The sequence below is a fragment of the Periplaneta americana genome, chromosome 8 (genome assembly GCF_040183065.1).
Source record: "Periplaneta americana isolate PAMFEO1 chromosome 8, P.americana_PAMFEO1_priV1, whole genome shotgun sequence".
In the NCBI taxonomy this organism is placed as follows: Eukaryota; Metazoa; Arthropoda; class Insecta; order Blattodea; family Blattidae; genus Periplaneta; species Periplaneta americana.
The window spans coordinates 121,920,001-121,944,381 of NC_091124.1; the positions used below are offsets into that span (position 1 = coordinate 121,920,001).

A 24,381-nucleotide genomic window follows, 5' to 3' on the forward strand; every position below is an offset into this window, starting at 1 on the left:
CAAATTAAATAAGAATATCATATAAAACTTCTCTCTTAACCGAGTCATATGTCTTTTTCAAATCTATGAATAACTGATGTACTGTATCCTTATATTCCCATTTTTTCCTCCAATATCTGTCGAATACAAAAAATCCTATCAATAGTCGATATATTACGCCTAAAACCACATTGATGATCCCCATCAGTTAATCTTCTTAAAAGATTATTGGACAAAATTTTGTACGACGTCAATAAAAGTGATATTCCTCGAAAGTTACCACAGTCAGTCTTGTCCCCTTTCTTAAAAATAGGTACAATTTTGGACTCCTTCCATTCTTATGGTACAATTTTCTTTTCCCAAACTGCAAGTACAAGTTTATAAATTTCGCTAGATAATGCGCTTCCACCCTCTTGCATTAATTCTGCTGAAATTTGAACGATACATGGAGACTTGTACTTTTTCAAATTTACTATTGAAATTTCGACTTTTGAAAGTGTGGGTTCGGTTATAAATGGCTCAGCAGTTTGTATTTGAATTTCGTCCCGATCATTTGTATTTGGTCTATATACATTTGGTAGTTGCCCAAAATAGTTTTTCCATCTGTTCAGAATTGAATGAGAGTCTGCAAGCAAGTCGCCATTCTCATCCTTGATCACGTTTATCCTTTCCTGATATCCGTTCTTAAATTCCTTTATACCCTTATATAAATCTCGAATGTTTTTATTCTTACTATTTGTTTCTAACTCATTCAGTTTTTCCTTCAAGTAATCTCTCTTTTTATTCCTAAGTGTACGACTTGCTTCTCGTCATTGAAATAATTATCTCTATTCTCCCCAACTGGATCCTGCAAGAATTTCAATTTTGCCTGTTTCCTTTTTCTCATTGTTAGAAAATATTATGTGTTTTTAAATACTGCATTAAACTCTATTCGCAGTAGAAATTACAATTGTGTGTATGCATCCAATGCCTACCCATTTCACTTGTGCGATTTGGGTTCCGCATATCGCGTACAGATGGCAGGACTGTGACCCATTCTTAAGTTGCACTTTGATCGGCCACGTTGTGCATGATGTGTATATGTGGGGATTATGTCGTGTAGGCCTATGTGTAGTGTAGGAAATGATGACGACGACGATGATGATGATGATGATGATGATGATGATGATGTTGATGTTGATGGGAAAAGGAGAAGTTCTCCTTCTCCTGTGCCGTAACGAAGCCCACACTTGTCGAATAGCATCAAAAAACGTATTAGGCTACTCGTAGAAACAAATTAGTTGACTCAGATGTATAGGCTAGTTCTTGCTTCTTTTAAATTAAGACACTTGAAAAGTTCAGGGAAGGAAAATCTACATCCAAATTTACCTCAAATTGTCAAATTCTAAAGGTTGCTGTCATCACTAAAGCCCGGATTCTTATGTAATTACATATTGCATTCCTTCACTTGTTGACTATTGAAAATGACAAATGTCGGCGATTTGTGGTTATGATATGGTTATAGTTGAATTTCATTTTACATATTTTTACATATGCTTAGTAATATTACATATTTTACATAATATGTGAACAACGTAACATTTCTGTACATATCTAGGCAATTATTGAGTTTTCAATTTTTTTTATTAAATTCGATTTATTTTTCAGAGTAAATTATTGATTTTTTGCATACATATTTTAACATATATGTCTTAACGTCGCTGTCCCATTACTCCGACTGGAGGGCCGTCTTTTGTTATCATTATAGTACACGATGCTGGTAAAGAGGGAGGGCCCGGAACTGACGTCGTTATGTTTTGTTCACAACTATAGAAAATACTTCAATTTCTAAAGCTGACTTAAGAGAATAGTTCTTTTATAAATAAAAAAACAAACATAAAACTAGGGATTCCAGCTCTTTATCTGTAAAAGGTAATAGTTCGGAGTGCCTCAATTCCATATCTTTTCCATAATGCTTTCTCAGAATCTGGGATGGTCAGGTGCGCCGGTCATTTAACTATGTTACAAATTGAAAGCAGACTATTAACGAGGAGTTTGAGTCGGGTGTCAGGTAAATCAAAATACCATTATGTGTGCCATAGAAAAATATGTTTCTAGAAAATCTCAAGGCACAAAAAAAATCATAAATTATGGCAGAGACAAGTTGTATTTGCAAATTATAGGCTACAATGTAGTAGAAATGGCAAATCGATTTTCCAGGCTGTATCCTCCCACTTCAACTGACTAGTTAAATTGTGACGACATTTTTGTGAATTTAATGCATTAATAAATAGTGAATTTAAATTACATATTTTATTAATACTACATATTTAATTATATATTTCCCCGATATTTACTACATTTTTATGTACATATTTCGCACTTTCATATTACATAAAAATCCGGGGCCTAGTCATCACACTCATAAGCGCAGCAGCACATGACAGGGAATTATCTGCATTAAGGAGGACCGAAACTCGTCTACAAACTTCAATGGTCCGGAAGGATGAAAGGTCTCTCCTTCTCAATTACAGTCAAATAAGATTATACTTTGTGCCTGAAATAAATCTCACACCAATGAATACTAATAAAATAATCTGAAGCATTTAAAATATTAACCCTCTGATGGTAACAGGTGTTGCGCGCAACCCAAGCGTGATATTTTTCTTTGTGTTACATTGGTATTTCTGTGTATATAAAGGGGAAAGATTGGGTCGGTGTCTGCTAGAGTTCCTGGGTAGCTCAGTTGGTAGAGCGTTGGTACGTTTAACCAAAAATCCCGGGTTCGATATCCGGCCCCGGAATAATTTTTCCCTTAAAATTATTCATTGGTATTTCTGTTCACTGTTTTATCCCCGTCTTTGTAATATCATGTAATTGTCCAAAGAGTCAGAATATTCATTACCCGGCGATAATCTCGTTATTTCCTGTTGTAAGCGGATTTGATTATTTCTTGGGGTGTTCACTATCCCTGTTATCTTCCACGGTAGCAAATATTTCCTCCTCCTCTTCTTTGAGTTGCACTGTCACACATATTCTGTGTCATCCTGTACTCTTCTGAAAGTAATTTCTTATTATCTTTTGTGTAACGAGTATTACCATTACCATTACCATTACTATTATTATTATTATTATTATTATTATTATTATTATTATTATCCACTCTGTCAGATTTCGCCCGTATGTAGTGAAGATATAGTTTTTTTCATCTATCCTCTGAAATTTCATCTGATATGAATGTCAAAGTTCTAAATTTCGCAGAATTTGAGAATAGCGCATATGATGATGATAATGATGATGATGATTATGATTATGATGATGCGTAAATTGTAAACAATAACACATCGAATAGAAAATATAAAGTATTATATGTGTAGTTTGCTATCGATGACAAGAAATCTCTTATGTCATCCATGCCTAAAAAGGCAACAAAATCACCATGAAACCTGAAAAGAGGAAATTTTATGAGACCTTGACTTTCCAACTTGTATCTCCTCACATGAAACGACGTTTATGCAAGAGTTTGCCTATGACTTCTTTGCGAATGCTACTTAATTCCTATGGATGAAAAGAGGCAGCGATCTCGGAGAGATCAAACTCAGACTGACCAAGCTAAAAAAATGTTCCAGCTGCTCTCTAGAAGAGGACAGAAAAGTGAAGACAGAATGTTCTAAGTGTGGCAGACCAGTTGATAATGATTACAGAAGAACATTTATATTCCCTGTTTTTCAGCACTTTAAAATATGCGATTTCTCACTCTGCCATCATAACTGCGTAATTATTGTGTCCAATAAAGCCTATTAATTAAATAAGGACGAAAAAGTGATACAAAGTGCTAAGTACGGCAGACCAGTTTGTAGTAATTATAGGAAGGATATTTGTATAGACAGTTTTTCGGCACCATAAAACTTTATCATTCTGTACCCTTATATGATAAATGTTACCTCTTATGTGTAGGAAAGTCTGAATGTAATAGTGAAAGTGGTTCTACAAATATGTGATACATATATATATATATATATATATATATATATATATATATATATATATATATATATATATAGTATTTGTTTATCTGCATTTTAAATGCCTGGGGTGGCATGCAACCCCTGTTACCAACGAATGCTGTACTGTTCATGTCACCAGTTGAGGGTTAATACTGAATAACGAGTACTGACAGAATTTGACTGCTGTACTAGAACAGTGTCGCGCCATAACCATGGAAACAAGTAAACATTCGGACAGAACCTGTTGGTCCAAGTTGTTTGTTCTCTCTATAATACGTGTAAGTCTCTTCTTTGTAGTGTCATGCACAGTCCTCCGTCTTTCGAGGTCTGTAACCTATGCGCAATATTAAGTAATTTCGTTCCTGTAATAAATGCAATAGAATTTATATGGATAATTATATCTATTTATTTATTTGAATTTAGATTGATTCTGGATGCCCAGACCATCCTAATTATCACCGTCCAACGGGAACATGGTGGTTCAGGTGTAAAAGTGACTCTGGAGAATTTGATGAATTCGATTGCCAAGGTGACTATGCATAAAATACTTCGAATATGTATTTTATTTATTATTGTGGAAATATCTGTACACCTAAGGCTTATGTTTATACAAAGTAACATATACGTACGACAATATATTGAAACTTGTACAGTTGTTTTAATTATTGCAGAATATTTACTATAAAACGTTATGTACAGTAGTGGCAAAAAAAAACAGACCGACCCTTGTACCTGATTTCAGAGCCTTGATCACTCCAGATCACGATAGACTGGGTAACTAAGACTTTCGTGGTTCGAATCCTGCCTGGGAAGGATTTTTTTTTTAATCAAATTTATTCCCAATACTTTTCGAGTGCTGGTAAAATTCTTGTCCTGGGAATAATAAGTTAATTAAGTAGTAAAATATCGCTGCAATCGAAAAATATTGGGAATAAATTTGAATAAGGAACAAAAAAAGTTTCCTTCCCAGGCAGGATTCGAACCACGAAAGTCTTAGTTACCAGTCTATCGTGCTCTGGAGTGAACAAGGCTCTGAAATCAGCTACAAGGGTCGGTCCGGTTTTTTTTTTTTTTTTGCCACTACTGTATATTACATTGTATTTAAAATACAACACGTAGTTCTGAGATACACTCAATAACCCAAAGCAATATTGTCGGTTATTATAATACAGCAATTAATAATATCAAGAAGAGAGAGAGAGAGCACACTGTATTTACAAGTATATGCTGTTTCTTTTTTATAATAAATATAAAAATATGAACTCCAATATACACCGTGTCCCGCTTAGAGGGATCGAGAAATAAATGCTCATCATTTAAAATAAGATGTCCAAGTTTATGCACCAATGGTTAAAAAACAGTTGCATGTTCATGCCATTCAGTAAAACATTCCGTCATTGGATCATTCCTCTTCATCGAGGCGACAATCAAAGGAAATGTGTATCTGGACATATTCATAACTTTTGTTGTTGACCATCTTCCCCCAGGATCGGTTTTTCAGCAACATGGGGCTCCACCCCATTACTTTGGAGCAGTGCTTGGCTTCTTGAATGCAAAATTTCACAATAGCGTGGCCTCGGTTTGACAAGATTCTAACTGCTTTTTCCATACTTTTGAGATACAGAGCTTCAAAGTTTCAATTTATTGTAATATGAACATTTAGTTTCTTATACTTATGAAATGTTACGTGTGGCATCTTAAAGCATTGAACTTATAATTACATACTTTCATAGCCTACTTAGACCGCTCATTCATTTCGTTTAGAATATGTAATTTTGCAGTTAGAACTACTGTATGTCCTTCCATAATGTATTTTCAGCGTGAGACAAGGTTCTAAGAGCTGATAGAACTTTGTCAAACTATATTTCTCTTCATTACTTGAAACATTATTATTCGTTACATAAAACATTTAAACTTTGAAAAAAATGTTTTCTTTTGATTTATACACAGATTGTAACTTTAATAATGGCAACTATTTATTTATTACGAATATACAAGTGATATATCTGTGAAGCTTCTACAATCCTTCAATGTAGTAACCAGCATTGTCTACAACTCGTTGCCAGCGATGTGGAAGTCGTAGTATTTCTGTAGCAGCTCCTGTTCTGTTAATGTTTCTGATGGACCGCCCTACTACCTGCAGAATATCGGGAATAGTCCGGAACCGAACGTCACGAAGTGGTTCCTTCATCTTTGGGATTAAGTCATAATCACAGAGGCTTAAGTTCGGCATATGTGGTGGATGAAAAAGCACTTCCCACCCCCAGCGACAGTACCGTGCCGTATGGGCCCCTGCATTATCCTGCAAAATGATGGGAGGGTTCTGCAAAACGTGTGGGCACTTTCTTCGCAACGCTGATCTCAGATTATGTTTAAAAAATGACGGAAATACTGTGCATTAACATTCAACCAAGATCGCTGTTCCTGCTTTGTAAACATGGCGAAACACAACCGCTTAGAGCTGTAACTAACAGGAGACTAACTTCATCTCTCCACAGCATTCGCTGTGAGTCGGACGGAAGAGTCCTTTTAGGGAGGAGGAAGGCAGACATAGACTAGCATGTGGTAGAAATGACAACAATTAACTCCGTCTCGTTTCGCTTTTAAAGCAGTGTTGCCACTATTAAAGTTACACCCCACGTAATTAGATAACAATTGACATTAAATAAATTACAGAAATTAAAATATATTTTGTGAAAACAATCAGATCTCTGTTATATTACTCTTCATGAAAGGCCAATCTCACTTGACGTTATTTGTGGAAGATGTCTACTTCTAATATTGCATTTCCATGACTGCGGATTAGACACTACTTTCTGTACCTTCTTTTTCGGTATATTTTCTTGATTATTTCTGAAATTAATAGATACATATGTATTTCTTGTTGTTACTAGATCTATTATAATTTCAATGTCGCTTGTATTATTTAAATATAGTTATATATTTTGTGTTGTTTATATTATATTTTTTAATTAAACAAATAATTACACAATTACAAATATTGGTTTAAGAAGGAGTTTCTTGAAAGTGAAGGTAGTCATCAAATTTATTATTGACGAATAAAAAATGTGTATGTTAAGTAATGGGGATGTGTAAATGTTATGAACACGTGAAAAATGGCTAAATGGAAAACGAAGGGAGTAAACATAAAAATCATCTTCCGTATTGTTTAGGTGTCCTATATACTCAAAACGTTCTTTATTGTGTAAATCTTTGTCCATCGAAATGCTATTGTTGGCATTATAATACTGTGAAAGAGTACGACATCTAATTTGAAGAAATTAGATTCTTGAGGTTGTTTCTTCATAACCTTCATTATCAGGTGAAGTAGGAAGAATCTGATCATCAGGGTAGTCATCGCGGAACATATCGTCAGAACTTCGATATCCCACTTTCATTATGCTGATAGCTGTTTCTTATGGGAAAAAGTACCGTTATACTGATATTTGTTTTGAATTAATTATCAATAATCTGAACACATTACTCATATATTTATCAATACGCTATTAAAATTACAAATAAAATGTATCATGCTTAGCTGTGCATAACACAAATTAAATTCCTGGCTCTTAGCGAGAGAATAGCAGCGGCTTGCAGTTAGAACTTTGTCAAAATAAATATTTTCAAAAGTTGTCATTAGATAGAACTCTGTCACATTGCTAATTCGTTCATTTTTCAACAAATGGTGCTGAAATGTATTTATAAGCTAGACAGTATTATGAAGAGTGATTACAAATGAAAAACACATTTTTGCCAATTTTATTAGTTAGAACCTTGTCAAACCAAGGCCACGATAGGTTGATCGGAAAAGGAGAATCCGTGCCTGGCCACCTAGGTCACCCGTCTTGACGCCCATTGACCTTTTTCTGGAGCTTCAAGACGAGTGTTGTGTACCAACGTGGTACAGTTGACACTCAGGGAAAACTGAGACAACGCATTATAAATGTAGCTGCGCTAATCACGCCACAAATATTATGGAACACTTGGCAGAAGGTTGAGTACCTTTTAGATGTCTTCAGGATAGCTCGAGACGCACACATCGAGTTGCACTGACCATTCCCCGAAACTCGGAGAGTTTTTACATCAAGTTATATAAAAAGTTATGTTATAAAACCATTATTTATACTTTACATTAGCACTTATTTCTCGATCCCTCTAATCAGGACACGGTGTATAAATAAATAAATTCTTATACAAGTATAACATAAATGTTACAGATACATCACAGATTGGAGCAAGAAGCGTCAACTCTGCCTGCTTTCCGATCCCTAGTCCACGTATAATCATTATGGCTTCTCTTATTCTTCATTTGAAGATCATTACAGATCTAGTCTTCAAGAATACATTCTAACTAGGGTCCATGGATCTATTACCATTTAACTCCGTGATTAATTTAAATTGGTAGCAATAATATGTATGATTTCACTTTCTTTGTTCTCTTCATTAATTTCTTTTTTTACATTATTAAAAATTTGCAACTGATTCAGGGTTAAATTTTCAACAAAAGTAGGATATGAGCAATTTTCTTATCTAGTTATGTTTGCACTATGAAGTTTTGTCTAAAATATTTCCAAAAGATTGAATTGCCTTGCAATAATTATGTTCTTGGTTATCTTAGAGTTTTGTTTGTTGTTAATATTATTGTTGTTATTATTAGTATTATTATTTTATTATTAATAATATTTTGTTATTATTGAATCTCAAAAAGCACACCAACCTACTTTTCCTATTTTACTTACTTAGTTAAGAGTTTGCAAAACATTTCTCCAAGATATACTGTACCGTAATAATTCGTATCTATATTTGCATTTCATTACCATGCATCTCCTTTTCTGACCTTATTTTTTTTTTATTTTACTCTGTTTTGCACATATCACTCTATTATACAAAAATAGACTCATACTATTTAACAGGAGCTTAAATGCCCAATAGTTAATAATACTGGTGCAGAATTTGTACACGCCCAAACACATATTTTGTTTGCATGCGATCAGGCAGACTGTTTAGACATGCCTTACGACTATCTTAACAATACCTATCTCGGTGACAAATGGAGAGCGTAGCTTCAGTAAATTGAAACTAATGAAAATGCATCTTCCCCCCTTCAATGAGACAGGAACATTCGTCAGCATTAGCAAGCATCTCAACTGAGAATGAAATTGTCAGAAACTTGGATATCTATCAAATGATGACAACTTGTGCCTAAACCAAAGCTGAGCGCGGAAAAGTTATGTAAAGATATAAGCTTGGGCTAATTTTTATAGTGTGGTAATAGTGTTTCGCTTAAAAGAAAGACTGTTCACATTTTAATGTGAATTAAGAATTATGTATAATAAGACAGGTTTTTAGGTTTAGGAAACGATTAAGAAAATAAAACACACAATATCTTGCAACGTATTAGTAATTATATCATTATATTAAAATACATTGTTTATAATTTATTATCTTAAACATTGTCTGCTTATAAAAATATTAGTCCAATGAATGAATCTTAGAAGTCTTCAGAAAAAAAAACTTCCGAGTTTTTCTTGCAGTAAAGATTTTGATGATACCATTATAACAAATAGACGCCGTCGCCGGATGGAAGAGGTTGGCAGATTCGTCGCATTACGGTAAATATGACTTTAGATTCTACATAATAAAAATATAGTATATTCATATTACATTAATTGTTACTAATTATGGGAAATATTATATGAGTAAGTGTCCGGAAACTTTCAACATAGAAACACTAATTTGGAATTTTGATCCTCCCCCCTCACAGAGCGCCACCCGCGGCACATTGCCCGCTTGCTCTTAGTTCCAACCCACCGTATTATAGTGATTTTGGTGGACAAGGGCAAAATATATTATTACATATGCGAAAGAGAGATTGAAAGTATAAGTGAATATAACTACTTGGAAGTGAAAACAATATCGGAGGTAAAAATGATAAAAATGTATAGGTACGAAATGAAATAATGTGATATGGAAGATAAATACTGCACATGAGCTTAGGATATTCTCGAATTAGCGATAAATATGCCAAGCAGTTTTCATCTAATTACAGTTTTGTGAAAGTGACTTATCTTACAATATTTTCATGAATAGTGTGTTTATAATACTTTCCAAACCAGCATTATTCTTTCTTTCCACTCTAAAAAATTTCTAAAATTAAAATTATAAGAAATGAATTCATTACTTTTCCTTACAGCTACCGCACTTACGTTGCTACTCAATTTTCGTCATGCGTAGGACCAGAATTCATAACTTATGTACAAACTAAGTCTTAAATGTGCATAATAAAAGATTTATTTATTTAATCTAATGCGCAAACATTTTCAAACATAATCATCAGTCTTGTAGCTTCCCAATACAACTTCCTTTAGATCTGTTGTGGTGACTGTGAAGTGCTGTGCAGTCCCTGATGTGTTCCAATTCATTACTGCTTTCACAGCTTCCAGTCTGTCAAACAATCATGCTTCGTTATTATGCGAAATGTAGCCACACTTTCATTCTGGGCATGACCGAATTTAGGTGTTGCCGCCCCTAGGCAGTGCTAAAATTTGCCGCCCTTCTACTCCACAAGCAATTTATAAGCAGCTGTTACACAGATCATGGTTTATTTAAATTACTTTTGAATGAAATGTTACTCATTATTCAGAAAACAATAAATTACTGAAATCAAAATACATGCTTCTACTTGTGAAGTATAAAGATTTCCTTCGCACTTTCTTCACAGAGAAAGCACTGATGATGTCATCAAAGTTGATCTGAAGAAGCACATCATATTCGATGCAAAGAAACATATTCAAACTTATTCATTGTTGAAACAAAATTGATTTGTGAAAGGCAGGCTCTTTTTTTTTTTTTTTCTTTGTTCGTAACTCTATAGCATCTATTAGATGCTTTATGGTTGTGCTAACAGATGAAGTTACTTGTCAACAACGTAATTCTGAAACGTGTGTTCAGGTTACTGCCCAGCGACAGTCCTGATGTATTTTTTATATTTGTAATGATTGGTTAATTAATATTAACCTGGCACACTCACAATCACACTCACATTCATACAAATTTCCAGACTCTAGAAAGCCAGGGAATTCTTCTTCTTCAAGAAAAACTCACCTGAGCGCCTAACGCGGGAATCGAACCCGGGACCTCCTGATCTGGAAGCCAGCATGCTGACCAACAGACCACGGAGGCAGAAAAGGCAGGTTGTGGTTTATTTTTAAGCATTGTTTTTGTTGTTAGAATAATTATTACTAGAATTTTTTACTTCTATAGGAAATATAAAGCAAATTGAAAAATAAACTCCAACTCTTTGCGGAATAAATCTTTCATATTGAATTATATAGTGCGCATGCTGTTAAGTTATTAAATAGTATTTTGACGATAGAATTATAGGCCTATTGGAAATGTAACTGAGAATTGTGGTTACTATTCATAGCGATAAATAATAAACACACATCCAATTTTATTTTCAACAATGCATTCTTGTTCATACACTCAGTTAAATTTATGCAGTTTCATAGCATAATAACGTGATACAGGAATTACAATATAAATATGCAGCTGTACACTTTCCTTTTACTCTCATCGCGACCGCGACAATGCGACAACAAAACAGTAAACACCTTCCACAAGGTGTTCAAGAAAAAACTTCAGAAAAGATTTACCAACAAGTGTTTTAAAAATAAATTTCACCGTAAAATGGAAATGAAAAGAAAAAAAAAAAAAAAGAGAGAGAGAGAGAGAGAAAATACCGCCCCCTGGAAATTGCCGCCCTAGACAACTGCCTAGGTAGTCAAGGCCTAAATCCGCACTGCTTCTAGGAATGTCTGCTATCGCAGCCTTGTTGTTGATAAGGCTAGTCCAAGATTTAGCTTGACTTAATTGTTGTAGGGTGTTGTATCTTTTAGTCTAGAAGTTATAATATATTTAATTATAATTTTCGTTGAATGGAAAGATAGGGACGTAGTCTCCAAATATTTTATATGTGTGCCCTTCTCAGGCAGAAAGTCGGCCTTCTCGTTTTCTCTAACTCCAACATATGGAATACATTGCAGTGGCGGACGGTGGGTTTGAAAGTTGAGGAGGCCAAGACGTGACTGATGAGAGTTTGCATTACATGTATTAAAAATATAAGGCCTGTGACGTACCTCATTACCAAGCGCAGAATTTATAGGTTTTAAGAAACTGAAATTAGGTTTTCCAATTTATGTTTTAGGATTTAAAATCTATGTTTATGAATTTACAGCAGAAAGCAGCCGTGACTTGCAGTACAGTTGTCAGCGGTGGGTAGGACGTCTTAAAATTCGGCTCCCCTCGCGCGTTCTAGTTAAGTTTAAACACTCCGCTAACCAGCTATCTTATTGGTTGAACTGTTGCTGTCATGGTTACCGGAGAGCAGAGTGATGTATCTGTCTCCTCTCTCTCGCTCTCGAATAGACATTGAAGGCTGCTAGATGTCGGCTATACCAGAGTCCGTGAATATACCAGAGTAGCGCAATCACCGAGTCGGCTGTCATTGTTAGTTCTTTTCAAAACGCTAGGAATAGGAATATTTAAAGTAAAACTCAGATATTTTCAATTTCAAGGGCAAAAACGTCTTATATTATAGAACATTATTGTCAGTCAACATACAAATGTAAAAAAATTCATTTAATAATTATAATAGCATAAATATACATTTAAGTGTTCAATACATTCCTTCATAAACGTCACAGTTGTAGGTATTACAGCAACAAGAACTGAATAAGTTACAAGTAACAAATTAAAACAACAATGTTGCAAATAAAATAACAATAAATCTAAACATTTGCAACTACACTCCTCGTGCGAACTCTCCGGCTTCCGCATATAAGGGGACATTATACTGAAATTTCTCGAAGTTCATTAATATTAAGAGTTCACAACAGTGAAATCCGTAACTACCATACTTACGAAGCTAGATTCATCAAACTTTTATCACTGATATATCTGCTTAATAGTGCCCTACAATTGACATTATTCTTAAGTGATTTTCACTTATATGGATCCTTATATACATGGAATCAAAGCTTACTATAGGGTTTGCTCTAATTTAATCAGTAAATTACTAGAATTTTTATTATAAAAATAAAAAATTAATAGCCATAAAATTTCCTAGTAATTTACCCATTCGATGTACAGAAAATTCCAATAGTAATGTTTGTTCCAATGTATATAAAGAATCATATAAGTGAATGATTGATGGTGTTTAAAGGGCGTGTCAGCGTCTATGGCTATTTGCGCCCTTGAACAAGAGTCAGTACAACAACTCATTTAAAAGATGGAAAGCGACATCAATTAAAATCTCGGTGTTAAAACCGAAAGGTACAAAAAATATACATATATATCTCCAGGAAGTCGGTTACTAAAACCGTCACCAGATGTAAAAAGTCTGGTGACCAGAAATATTAATACATAAAATGTAATCCAATATAAAAGTCCGAGTACAGGGCAGATAAGATGTAAATAGTGTGTCCCCTAGATGTAAAGAGTCTAGGGGTCGATAAAAATTAAATGACGTTGTCAAGACCTGTACTGGATAAAAACTTTAAAACTGCGTTCACACGATTAAAATCGTTTCCAAGAGCGTCACGCCTATCTCATGTTGACGTCGTATTTCCTACAGTGCAATTGCACATGTTCCACAGAAACTGGAACATGGCAAGCGTCTCACACCGGAGGAGGTTCACCATTTAAAAGATGGCCATGTGTAAAACGGCAGTGGCCAATCCTCAACCGCGTAACTAAAACTTCTTCGCTCGTGACGCTCTTTTAGACGAATCCCATTCCCGAACACTTTCCTTTATCATTCGTAATTTATTCCCTTGTTGTGCAGACCATTCTTCCTCCCATTGCCGCCAGATTAAATGTTTCAAAGTGTTGAAGACGTCTCGCCACCTCTCACGACAATACATCGGTGTACCATTCAGTGCTGCGTCCTTGGCTGCAGCATCTACCTCCTCATTTCCTGGAATCCTAACATGGCCCGGGATCCACACTACTCCGACTTCGGAACCCGTCGACAGGAGTGAGTGGAAAAGAGCCTGGGTTCGTAGAATAAGAGGATCATCAGAGTAGAAGCACTGTAGAGACTGAATGGCGCTTAAAGAATCGGAGCAGATAAGATATCTGCCTCGAGGTTCCCTGATTAAAAACAATAATGCCCGGTAGATAGCATATAACTCCGCGCTAAAAACACTGGTATATGACGTCATCTTAAACTTGTACGTTTGACCATTTGCGATGAAGGAGCAACCTACACAATCATTAACACGGGATCCGTCAGTAAAAATTAGGCTAAAATCTGGGAATTGTGATAGCAATTCATTAAAACGTTGACGATAAATAAAAGAGGGTGTAAATGATTTAAAACTTTGGCTCAGGCATAAATCAAATAGGGGACGAATCATAATCCACGGCGGAGTGGGAGGGTGTTGAATTCCCATAACTGTTGGGAGTGTGATGTCCAGATCAGAGAGAATGTCACGAAACCGGACACCAGCTGGACGAGGACGCCGTGGGTTCTCTCTGTACCGATAAGCAAACGGGGAGTAATGAAAGCTATCGAATGTATTGTGCTCAGGCTGAGTAAGCAGTTTTAGCCAGTATGCGCACAACAAAATGTTTCGTCGCCGATACAGAGACAATTCCCCAGACTCGCAGTAGAGACTCTCTATCCGACTAGTTCGGAAGGCTCCCGTTGCGAGTCTCAGACCTTGGTGGTGTACTGCGTCTAATATTCGAAGTTTCGATTGTCTTGCCGAGCCATAAATAAAACATCCATAATCAAGTCTTGAACGTATAAGTACACGATACAAGCGTAAAAGAACTGTTCGGTCTGCACCCCAGCGTACCCCTGACAATAGGCGAAGTATATTTAAGGATTTTTCGCATCGCCGTCGTAAGTCCCGTATATGTGCCTCCCAAGATAGCTTATATTCAAAGATGAGTCCCAAAAATTTCGCAGTGTCTGTATATCGTAGATCCACTCCGTCGAGACGTAGATCAGGGTGGGGATGTAATCCACGTTGATTATAAAAGTGAATGCATTGCGTCTTCTGAGTGGAGAACTTGAAACCATTGCGACGAGCCCAATCAGACAATACGTTGATGGCAAGTTGTGTTTGTCGTCCGATAGATGGCAGATGTATCGAACTATAATGCAAACTAAAATCATCCACGTATAGAATAGCCTATGCTGTCGGCTATACTATTAATCGCAATGGAAATAGAAGCACACTCAATACAGACCCCTGCGGAACGCCATTTTCTTGAAAATGAGCACTAGAAAGTGTGGTACCTATGCGAACTCGGAAATACCGCTCCGCCATAAAGTTGGCAATAAAATATGGGAGACTTCCACGAAGACCCCAGTTGTGGAGATTTCGGAGGATTACATACCGCCAAGTGGTATCGTAGGCCTTTTCCAGGTCAAAGAAGACAGCCACTAAATGTTCCTTCTTCAGGAAAGCATCCCTAATGGCACCTTCCAGCCGGGCTAGATGGTCTATAGCAGATCTGTGCCTACGAAAACCACATTGAATCCCGGATAATCGGTTTCCCAATTCGAGTACCCACAGAAGGCGTTTACTGATCATTTTCTCCATAACCTTACACACGCAACTCGTTAGACAAATAGGTCGGTAATTAATAGGCAACGATAGGTCCTTCCCAGTTTTTTGGACTGGAATTACTATGGCCAATCGCCAAGAAGAAGGAAAGGTCTCTTCAGCCCAAATTTTGTTATATATATCTAAGAGGAAGGACTTACCAGCTGGTGGCAAATTGCGTAGCATTCGGTTATGGATATTGTCGGGACCTGGGGAGGTGTCAGGGGATTTCTCAAGTTCCGCCTGCAGTTCAGCGGACTTGAACGGTGCATTATATGGTGTCATATTATTAGAGGTAAAACACAATTTTTTTCTTCTGCAGCTCTTTTGTGTGTTAAAAATGCTGGGTCATAATGTGCTGAGCTACTTACATGGACAAAAGAAGTAGTTGGTAGTTCAACTATTTCTACGGGATCTGTACTTATATCTCCGTTATTAAGAAGACCCGGAATAGCAGAACTACATTTTCCCATTACGCGACGGACTTTGTCCCAGAATACCTTAGCTGGGACATTCTTCGTTAAAGATGATACATATTTTGTCCAGGACTACTTTTTCGCGTCAGAGATAATACGACGTGCTCGAGCACGGAGATGTTTATAATGGACAAAATTATCTTGGGTTGGATGACGATCGAAGAGGCGAAGGGCACGTTTCCGTTCGCGGATAGCATCCTTGCACGCTTCTGTCCACCAAGGCACAGGAATGCGTCTTGGTCTACAGGATGACCGGGGGATGTTCAGTTCGGCAGCCTCAATCACCTTCTTTGAGAATTCCTCAACCATGGAATCCACAGTGTCATATTCACCTTCAGAGAATCTTAAGGACTTCGAAAATCCAACCCAGTCCGCCTTTTTTATAACCCAGTTAGGAGAACGAGACTCCGCAGGACGTATTGCGGAAAGACGCACTCGAAGATGGAAGTGGTCGCTATCATGTAGATCACAGATGACCGACCATTCCAAGTGCGCAGACAAAACTGGGCTACAAGTGGAGAGGTCTATCATGGACTATGTACCATGGGCCATTGATAGATGGGTGGCCTCGCCTGTGTTAAGGACAATAAGATTCAGGCGGGAACAAACTTCTACTATTTTTCGTTCTCTGTCATCAACTGTATTCGAGCCCCAGTTATGGTGAGAAGCATTGAAATCCCCGAGAAGAAGAAATGGGGCGGGTAGTTGTGCGGCAATAATCTGCAAATCTTGTTCTGTGAATGGTAAATCGGGAGGAAAGTATATAGAAGCGACTGTAAAGGAGAGAGATGGTAAGGTTACTCTGACAGCTGTAAGTTGGTTATGGCTACGAATATCAATGGCAGAGGAATGTATATTGTCTCTAGACAGGATAGCACACCCTCCATTAGCTCGTACACCGGCTAGATGATCATACCGATAGACTTTGTAGCCCCGAATACTCAGAGAATGTTCTGGCAGGAGGTGTGTTTCCTGAAGACAGACAACTGAAGGTTGTTCATGATAGACCAGTTGCTGTAGTTCTGCATAGCGGCTGCGAACGCTGTTCACGTTCCATTGTATTATATCTGTGGACATAATAGTTTCATGGCGGTTTCACAGGGGATCGGTTCTTCTTCCTTTCTTTGACGCCACTCAGTTTTCCAGACTGCTTACTGATAGGCTGTGGCGATTCGCTCTCCGTCAGGTTTCGAGTCGCTTGTACTCGCCGTCTCCGGAAGAGGCTGACGGACATACGGCCGGATGGTAAGGCCACAGCTATCATCTGTCTCTGTCTGGGTGGCGCAATCGACAAAAGTTTGTGTCGAGGATTCGACTTTTCCAGAAACTGTAGCGGCTGTAAGAGGTGGCGTTTGTGTCGATGCATCAGTACCTTGGATTAATTTATTAACGACTGACGCATACGCAAGTTTGTTATTTTTCTTTTTGTCACTGTAATATTTCTTCCGCGCCTCGAAAAAGGTAAGATTTTGTTCCACATGAAGTTCCTGTATGTCTTTCTCCTCAGTGTATCTCGGGCAGACTTTTGAGTTGGATGCATGGTCCCCGTCACAATTGACACTATGGTCGGCGTGAGAACATGGGGAACCACTATGATCAGACTCGCCACACTTTGCACAAACGGTGGTATTTGTACAACGCTTTTGCGTATGTCCGAACCTCTGGCAGCGGAAACACCGCATAGGGTTCGGCACATACGCGCGGACAGGAACACGATCATACCCGACGTAGATAAACTCTGGGAGAGACGGTACTTCGAAGGTCAAGAAAATTGTACGCAGAGGGAACGTCTGTCCATCCTTCTTACCAGTTAGGCGGTAAGCTTTGGAAACAGACTGTCTCGCTAACTCTAGTTGAATTTCTTCGTCAGATAAACCATCTAGAGCTTCCGTACGAATGACTCCTCGTGTGCTGTTGAGTGAGGAGTGACGTTCAACCTGAATAGGGTACGATCCTAACAACTTCGCCTCTAATAGAGTCTCACTCTGTTTCGGATTTAATGTTTCTATGAGGAGACTTCCATTTCTGAGGCGAGTTGCATTCTTGACCTTTCCTACCAACTGATCGAGGGCGCGCTTGATGTAGAACGGGCTGATGTTTTTCATCGTCTTTTCGGTGTTGTCAAGAGTCATGTTGATATATCTCGCAGGCGGCACAACAATCTTTACTGAGTCGGGATTAATCATAATGGCATCAGCCACTCTCCTTTTCTTTGTATTATTAGTTTGTTGAGTTGAAGGAAGGTTGGAGCGCGAGGACATTTTGAACTGGCCCCCCCTACGGAACCGTCGGCGTCAGCCTGCCACCGGGGGGGCGAAAGAAAAAGACACCGAAATATTCTTCGCGGTCTGTGCCGGCCGTGGGGACCTCCCCACAGCCCGATCCCAAGTAACCCACTTCACGCAAGTTACCCTTCAAACTGGTCATTACACACCTAATGGCAAGTCTTACACCAGAGGCGTGTCGCAGTTTTATGCCCCTACCAGAGGAATAACCGCCCGTGGCTCCCCACTCTACAATGAACACAACCGCCAGACTACTGCGGCTAATTCCGACCTACCCTCCCAAAGCTGGAGCAATCCGAGATCGCACGCAGCTTCAGGGGACTTGTGGTTGATTACACTGCGACACCCATAAGTCAGCGGTAACACGTCGGAGCGATATATCCGTACCGGCGAGCAGAGTCGGTCACCGAGACGTTTAAATCGCCCCGGGCCCCCTGGGGGGAATCTACGTGAGTGTACTTGACGTCTGGGCTCGGGTTCGGCACCTAAACTTGCATATAGGGGCAGTATGAAGGGTCCACTATTGCTTCGTTGCTGGGCGCCCTGTCGGGCCACACAAGTTGGAAGTCGCGCTCGAAACCGTGGGACTGGACCACGGAGATAGGAAAGATCCCCCCTGGTGAGACGGGAGTTATAAGCCTAAGAACCTTAACCTAAGAATGAATATAATGGACTAGAAGAGGAAGAATAATATAGCCTCACCAGGCATTCTTAAGAAATCCCGTTATGGTGGCGGACGTGGCAAAACAAACAGCGGGGATGGAGAGGTGAAAATGGCTGTGATGATGTGGTGGGCGTTCCGCATGCAATGGTGGCCGGCAATGAGAAATAGTGATGAAAAAGAGGAGAGAACGAAAAGTGGTGGTTGGTGATAAGACGAAAAATGGCCGAAAAGAAAAGCACGAGAGCCACCACTGCACCCCCCGGTCACCGACTTGGAGGAATCCACCTCTATCGGCATATAAGTGAATACTAATTAAAAATAATGTAAATTGGGACTCAAGGAACTTTTTGTATAAAGCAATACAATATTATTCTATTAAGTTATTAATAAACTGCAAACCACTTATAGAGAGAGAGACGAAATTTTGTACATGTGTTATTATCAACCAGATATACTAGTGATAAATATTTTGTGAATTTAGCTTTAAAAAATGGAAGTTAGTAATTTCAGTATAATGTCCCCAAGGATACACTGACGTGAGGTTTTGTCATTTTTGGTCAAAAAATCGTTTGTTTGTTTTTATTTTTAAAAATTCATTTTTGGTCTAAAGATGCTCTCTCCCAAATTTCATGACCATACGACCGGTCTATCAGCTATTTAGGGTCACATTTTTTAAAAGGCTGCGGGCTCTGACTGTTAATTTAAATGCTCCATCCACGCCCTCCACTCTGAATTCTGCGACCATTTAGGAAATTACGCTCTATTTCATACATTATTTATTATATTATATTTCCGATTGAGCCAGTGTAGCTAACAGATGTTAGGCCTACTTCAAAGGCTGCTTTCCTTTAAAAACATTAAGTTACAAAGGAGAGCATAACTTTTGTCTAAAGGAAAATTCCGCTTGTTGCTAGTAGCCATAACAACGTGTTTTCCATGCTTGGTTTTTGTTTGTGATACAAGAAATATTTGCAAGTTTCTAACAGTTTTATTGTTAGTGCTATAATAGTGTCTACAGTCTATAGTGATTTGTAAATAATATTTATCTATTATAGTGTTTTCATGAGTTTACATAGTTTTTTTAGTCACCTTTATTTTACTAGTGTAGGTGAGGTGTGCACAGCGTGGTAGTGTATATAAGGGTAAATTCTGTATATAATATGCTAGGTCTATATGTTTCAAAATGTCTGGTTCATTATTATCATTCAAAACTTTGAAGTGAATTTTCTCAACTTTAATTTACTGTAAATTTTGCATTGCTAAAAATTCAACTCTTTCTACAGGTTTTGTACTACGTGCATGAATTTTTAGAGGTTTTTTTAATGTATTTATTTTATGTCGTTTTAGCTTAGGAAGTCATATCGCGAAAATACATAAACAATTCTTACAGTTTACATAGAGTTTACCGTATTACAATAATCATTAGAGGTTTTTGAATATGTTCTTAACAAACCTTACTAATCAGGATTACACCTAACACTCATATTTTTTGTTATTGCTGTTGTTTAGTCAAATGTCCGAAGACAGGTTTGAATCTCATAAGTACCACCAATAAGGCATCACTCATGAGACAACTAGGCCAGGAGATAATGGGGTAGGGTGGCCAGTTCCTTTCTCCCTCCAATGCATACTTCGCCGATTAGCTACATATTTCACTAATCAGACTTCAGATGCATACAAACACTTGTTCTTCTCCTGACACATATTGTCAAGTGAGATGTACTGCCTGATAATATATATGCATATCAGCCAGAATATCAATAAAAGGTATTTTAATAGTATTTTTTTACGCTCGAATTGAATTTTTTTTCTGTTTTTACACTTTTAGTACATTACATATTTTTAATCATTTTTTTTAGTAAAATAAAAGGAAAATTGTATAGTAAGTTTTGTTTCTGAAGGTCTGACAAGTATGTAGGCAAAAATTCTGGCCATAATAGTAGCAATTTTTGAAAATCTAAATTTACACAATTTAAAATTACAAATTAAAAGTACAAAATTTCAGAGATCTACCTAGAATAGTTTAGAAAATTGAAATTTCACATCAGTCTAACCTTAATAGGTTTCTAGTTTCTACGGTCTCTGCATTTTCCAATCGAGCCAAACAATACAATCTTGTCTCAAGAATGAATTCAGAACTTCACAAATATATTATGTCATTCTTGCAAATAGCAAATAGGATTCAATTCAGAAATGCTTGATTTGAAAGGGAGAAGATGGTAAAAATTTGACACTGATCCTAATTGGTACGTGATTTTAATTTGTTTTACGTAGAAATATCATAGCTGAAACAACTTAAATTCTAGATTAGTTATAATAAAAATATTTTGGGGCCCAATTTTTGAAAAAATAAAATATCAAAATACAGTCATTCATTAGTCTCACAATGTATGCTCGCTTAGGTAGTGGATCGTTCCTTTTTATATTTATAGTCACTTCTTTCCTTTTTCCTTATTTCTTTCACCTTGTCACAGAGAAAACAAATGTGCGCTTTTTTCAGTTCTCTGTGAACAGTTCTGAACACAGCAGCATTACATTTTTCGCACTTAAATTACATTCTTTCCCTATGCAACTGTATACTGCATAGCGCGCTGGACTAACAATGGCGGATTTGTCGGCATTTGCCGGCTCAAACGATTGCGGTACTCTGGATATCCACGGACTCTGGACTATACAGATTACAGCGCTATTTGTTATTTTTCGGTACGAATTATTTGTACTATCTAAAGTATAGAGAGCGGACATCATTAACTGGATGTGGTCAACTTGACGTGGTCAACTTGACGTACGTAACTTACATCTTAGCCGTAGTGAATAGTAGCAACGTCACAGTTTATAGTGAGGGGAAAGAGAAATAGTAAAAGGTTGTACTAATCTGTGATAAAAAAAGTAGCCTATGTCTAAACGATTAGCTTAGACTCAAGCAAGCTGAGACCAGAGCATTGGAATAAAGGCAACCACTTATCTATCTTTTGTTTTTCATTTTAATACTCTGACTCCCACGATCAAGATAAACGACTTGAAATTCAACGGTCAGTCACCGACAGAGATATAATACATATGTATTTTCTTTCATTTGACATTAAGGTTCATTATATACATTTCATTTCTTGTTTACTTTACTATTTCTGGTTGTAAAACACAACTAACAACTTTTCGGTGTTCTCTGTTGTCATGCTTTCTTATCTACAAGAATTTTTCTGAATGCTGAAAATGATCGTTCAAGATCACATGAGGTTACTTGACAAAATTTTAGTGTACAAACTGTCAGTTTGTAAGCAAGTCACTCCTTTTTGACGCAAGGTTTCCTTTACTTTGAGCACAGTGCTGTCTGTAACCATGGTTTATGATAGCGCAATGCATAGTTGGCATTGACAGCTTCACCAGTAGGCCCTTGTACGTAGGAATTGTGTTCTCTTGAGGATTATACTACTGAATTTCCAGGAGGTACGAAAGCACTCGCATAAACCGCACACAAAATACAATAAAATTACACACTTGACACTTGGATTGCTGGCGTACCAACTAATAGTAAGTGAAATTGAGGAAAGGTGGATATGGGGTGTTAGATTCAGATTAGTAGGGATGTCTGGAATGCTTCTTGTTGTGCAGTACTCCACTGGAACAAAAGCAGGGAGTGGTTGTTTAGGTTTCTCTACAACTACTCTTCATATGCAAGGAATTTCCAACCATTGAATAGAGTTAATAAAAATATTATGTGCTGACAACCAAATAATCCAAAATCTAATTTTTTACAAAATACTTAAACTTTGGAGTTACTGCAACAAAATCTGAAAATATGCTACAATATAGGCACAAAAGTGTATTATCTTAATAAAAATTGCATATTCGTCAACGCAAACTTTAAAAAATTGTATAAAAAAGTTTTACTTTACTTTCAACTGATCAGCAAAAATATGCACTGTAGAATCCTGACTGTAGATGGAGCATGTAGAAAAAAGGTTGATTATTAAGAAAAATGTGATCATATAACAGGCTGCAAAATGTTGCCAAATTAGCTATGGTATAGCAATAATTCGTTATTATTTAAGCTTCAAAGCTAAAGGTTGCAGTACATAAAAGTTGAGCTTTTTAAAGTTAGGCTTAATAGCTATTGTTGCTAATTAAAAAAATATCCTATATCAGTGATTCCCAAAGGAGTCGAAATGATTTACAAAATACAACAAAAAAAAGCCTCATTAACATACATTTATTTGTAATTATAACCTAAACATAAGAACGCTAAACTTAAAAAAAAACGTTTCGGTAATTATGAAGTGAAAAATAATGCGATAAATTTGCCTGTTTTTCAGATAGGTAGTAGTTTCACAAATCTTCACTCTATATTCAATACACAAACAATGCTATAATTTTAAAGTTCACGGAAATATCTTGCGTTTGTTTCGATGGTAATAGTCGATAAACTTATTTTACATCAATAGGAAGTTGCAAATATTATTACAAATTTAGGAGCTTCTTTTTAAAGCTAGAGGTAGGCCTATTATTGCATACTTCTGAACCAAAAATTTATCTGGTTTCAACATTCCATCAGTACGTTTTTCCTTCATATTTGCTGTAAATTTCATCCAGTTCAATGCAATTATCTAAAACCTGATCGACTATTCATCTATTACAGTCGTAAATATTGTATGTTACTAGTGCGAAAATGTCTTTCGAGCACTGGTTTCGAAATTCCGTACTCGGCTAACGTCTCGTCCATAAATGTCTCACTCGTACAGAATAGTATCACTTTCTGTCCTAGTTACGTAAATAATTACAGTATCATGGCTATTTCATGAACAATATAATTTTCATTTTGAATTTCAGATTCTGTTTCTCCCTCTGCCTTCCCTGTTCTTATCTCCAGAAATAATAATTTTAACACAAGAGCTTCGTGCCCATCTCAGTTAGATAAGATAATATTCTCCACTGTCGACAATAAATTTAATTCCCGTTCAATTTTTTAAAATATATCGTTTATCGAGTCAATTAATACAGCCATAAAAATGCTTTAGTATTTATTTTCAAGGAATATATATAAAATTCATAAGAAATAACAAGTGAAAGTAAAATTTAAAAAGAACAAAAAATAAGGCAGCAAACACAAAAAACTGTTTTCACTCATTGATAAGAAAACAAAACATGAGAGATATAGACTTTATCATTCAGTCCAGAGCAGATTACTGTTAACATTATGCGGAGGCTTGTATGTTTGTCAGTTATATGTTTCTTCACACTGGCGGTGGAGTCAAGTGTATATGACGGCAACACGGTTTCGGTACGTACTGAAAATGAGAATATTTCTACCTATTGCCACTAGTTTAAGTGTTCTGTGTTATGCTACTTAAAGAGACTGCTTTTTAATACTCGTAT

At 36.9% G+C, this 24,381-nt stretch overlaps 2 protein-coding genes across 2 annotated transcripts in view; both read left to right on the top strand.

The window, feature by feature from the left end:
• Positions 1-8,645, top strand: part of LOC138705009 (matrix metalloproteinase-14-like) — a 102,645-nt gene extending 94,000 nt beyond the window's left edge. Inside the window, exons 9-10 of the mRNA XM_069833545.1 lie at positions 4,389-4,494; positions 8,183-8,645. Of these exons, the coding sequence (XP_069689646.1) occupies positions 4,389-4,494; positions 8,183-8,316 (240 nt within the window). The 3' untranslated portion in view covers positions 8,317-8,645. The remainder of the gene's footprint in view (positions 1-4,388; positions 4,495-8,182) is intronic.
• Positions 8,646-24,008: 15,363 nt separating this feature from the next.
• The window catches only part of LOC138705010 (stromelysin-1-like), a 62,875-nt gene continuing 62,502 nt past the window's right edge, over positions 24,009-24,381 (top strand). Inside the window, exon 1 of the mRNA XM_069833547.1 lies at positions 24,009-24,286. Coding sequence (XP_069689648.1) covers positions 24,203-24,286 — 84 coding nt within the window. The 5' untranslated portion in view covers positions 24,009-24,202. The remainder of the gene's footprint in view (positions 24,287-24,381) is intronic.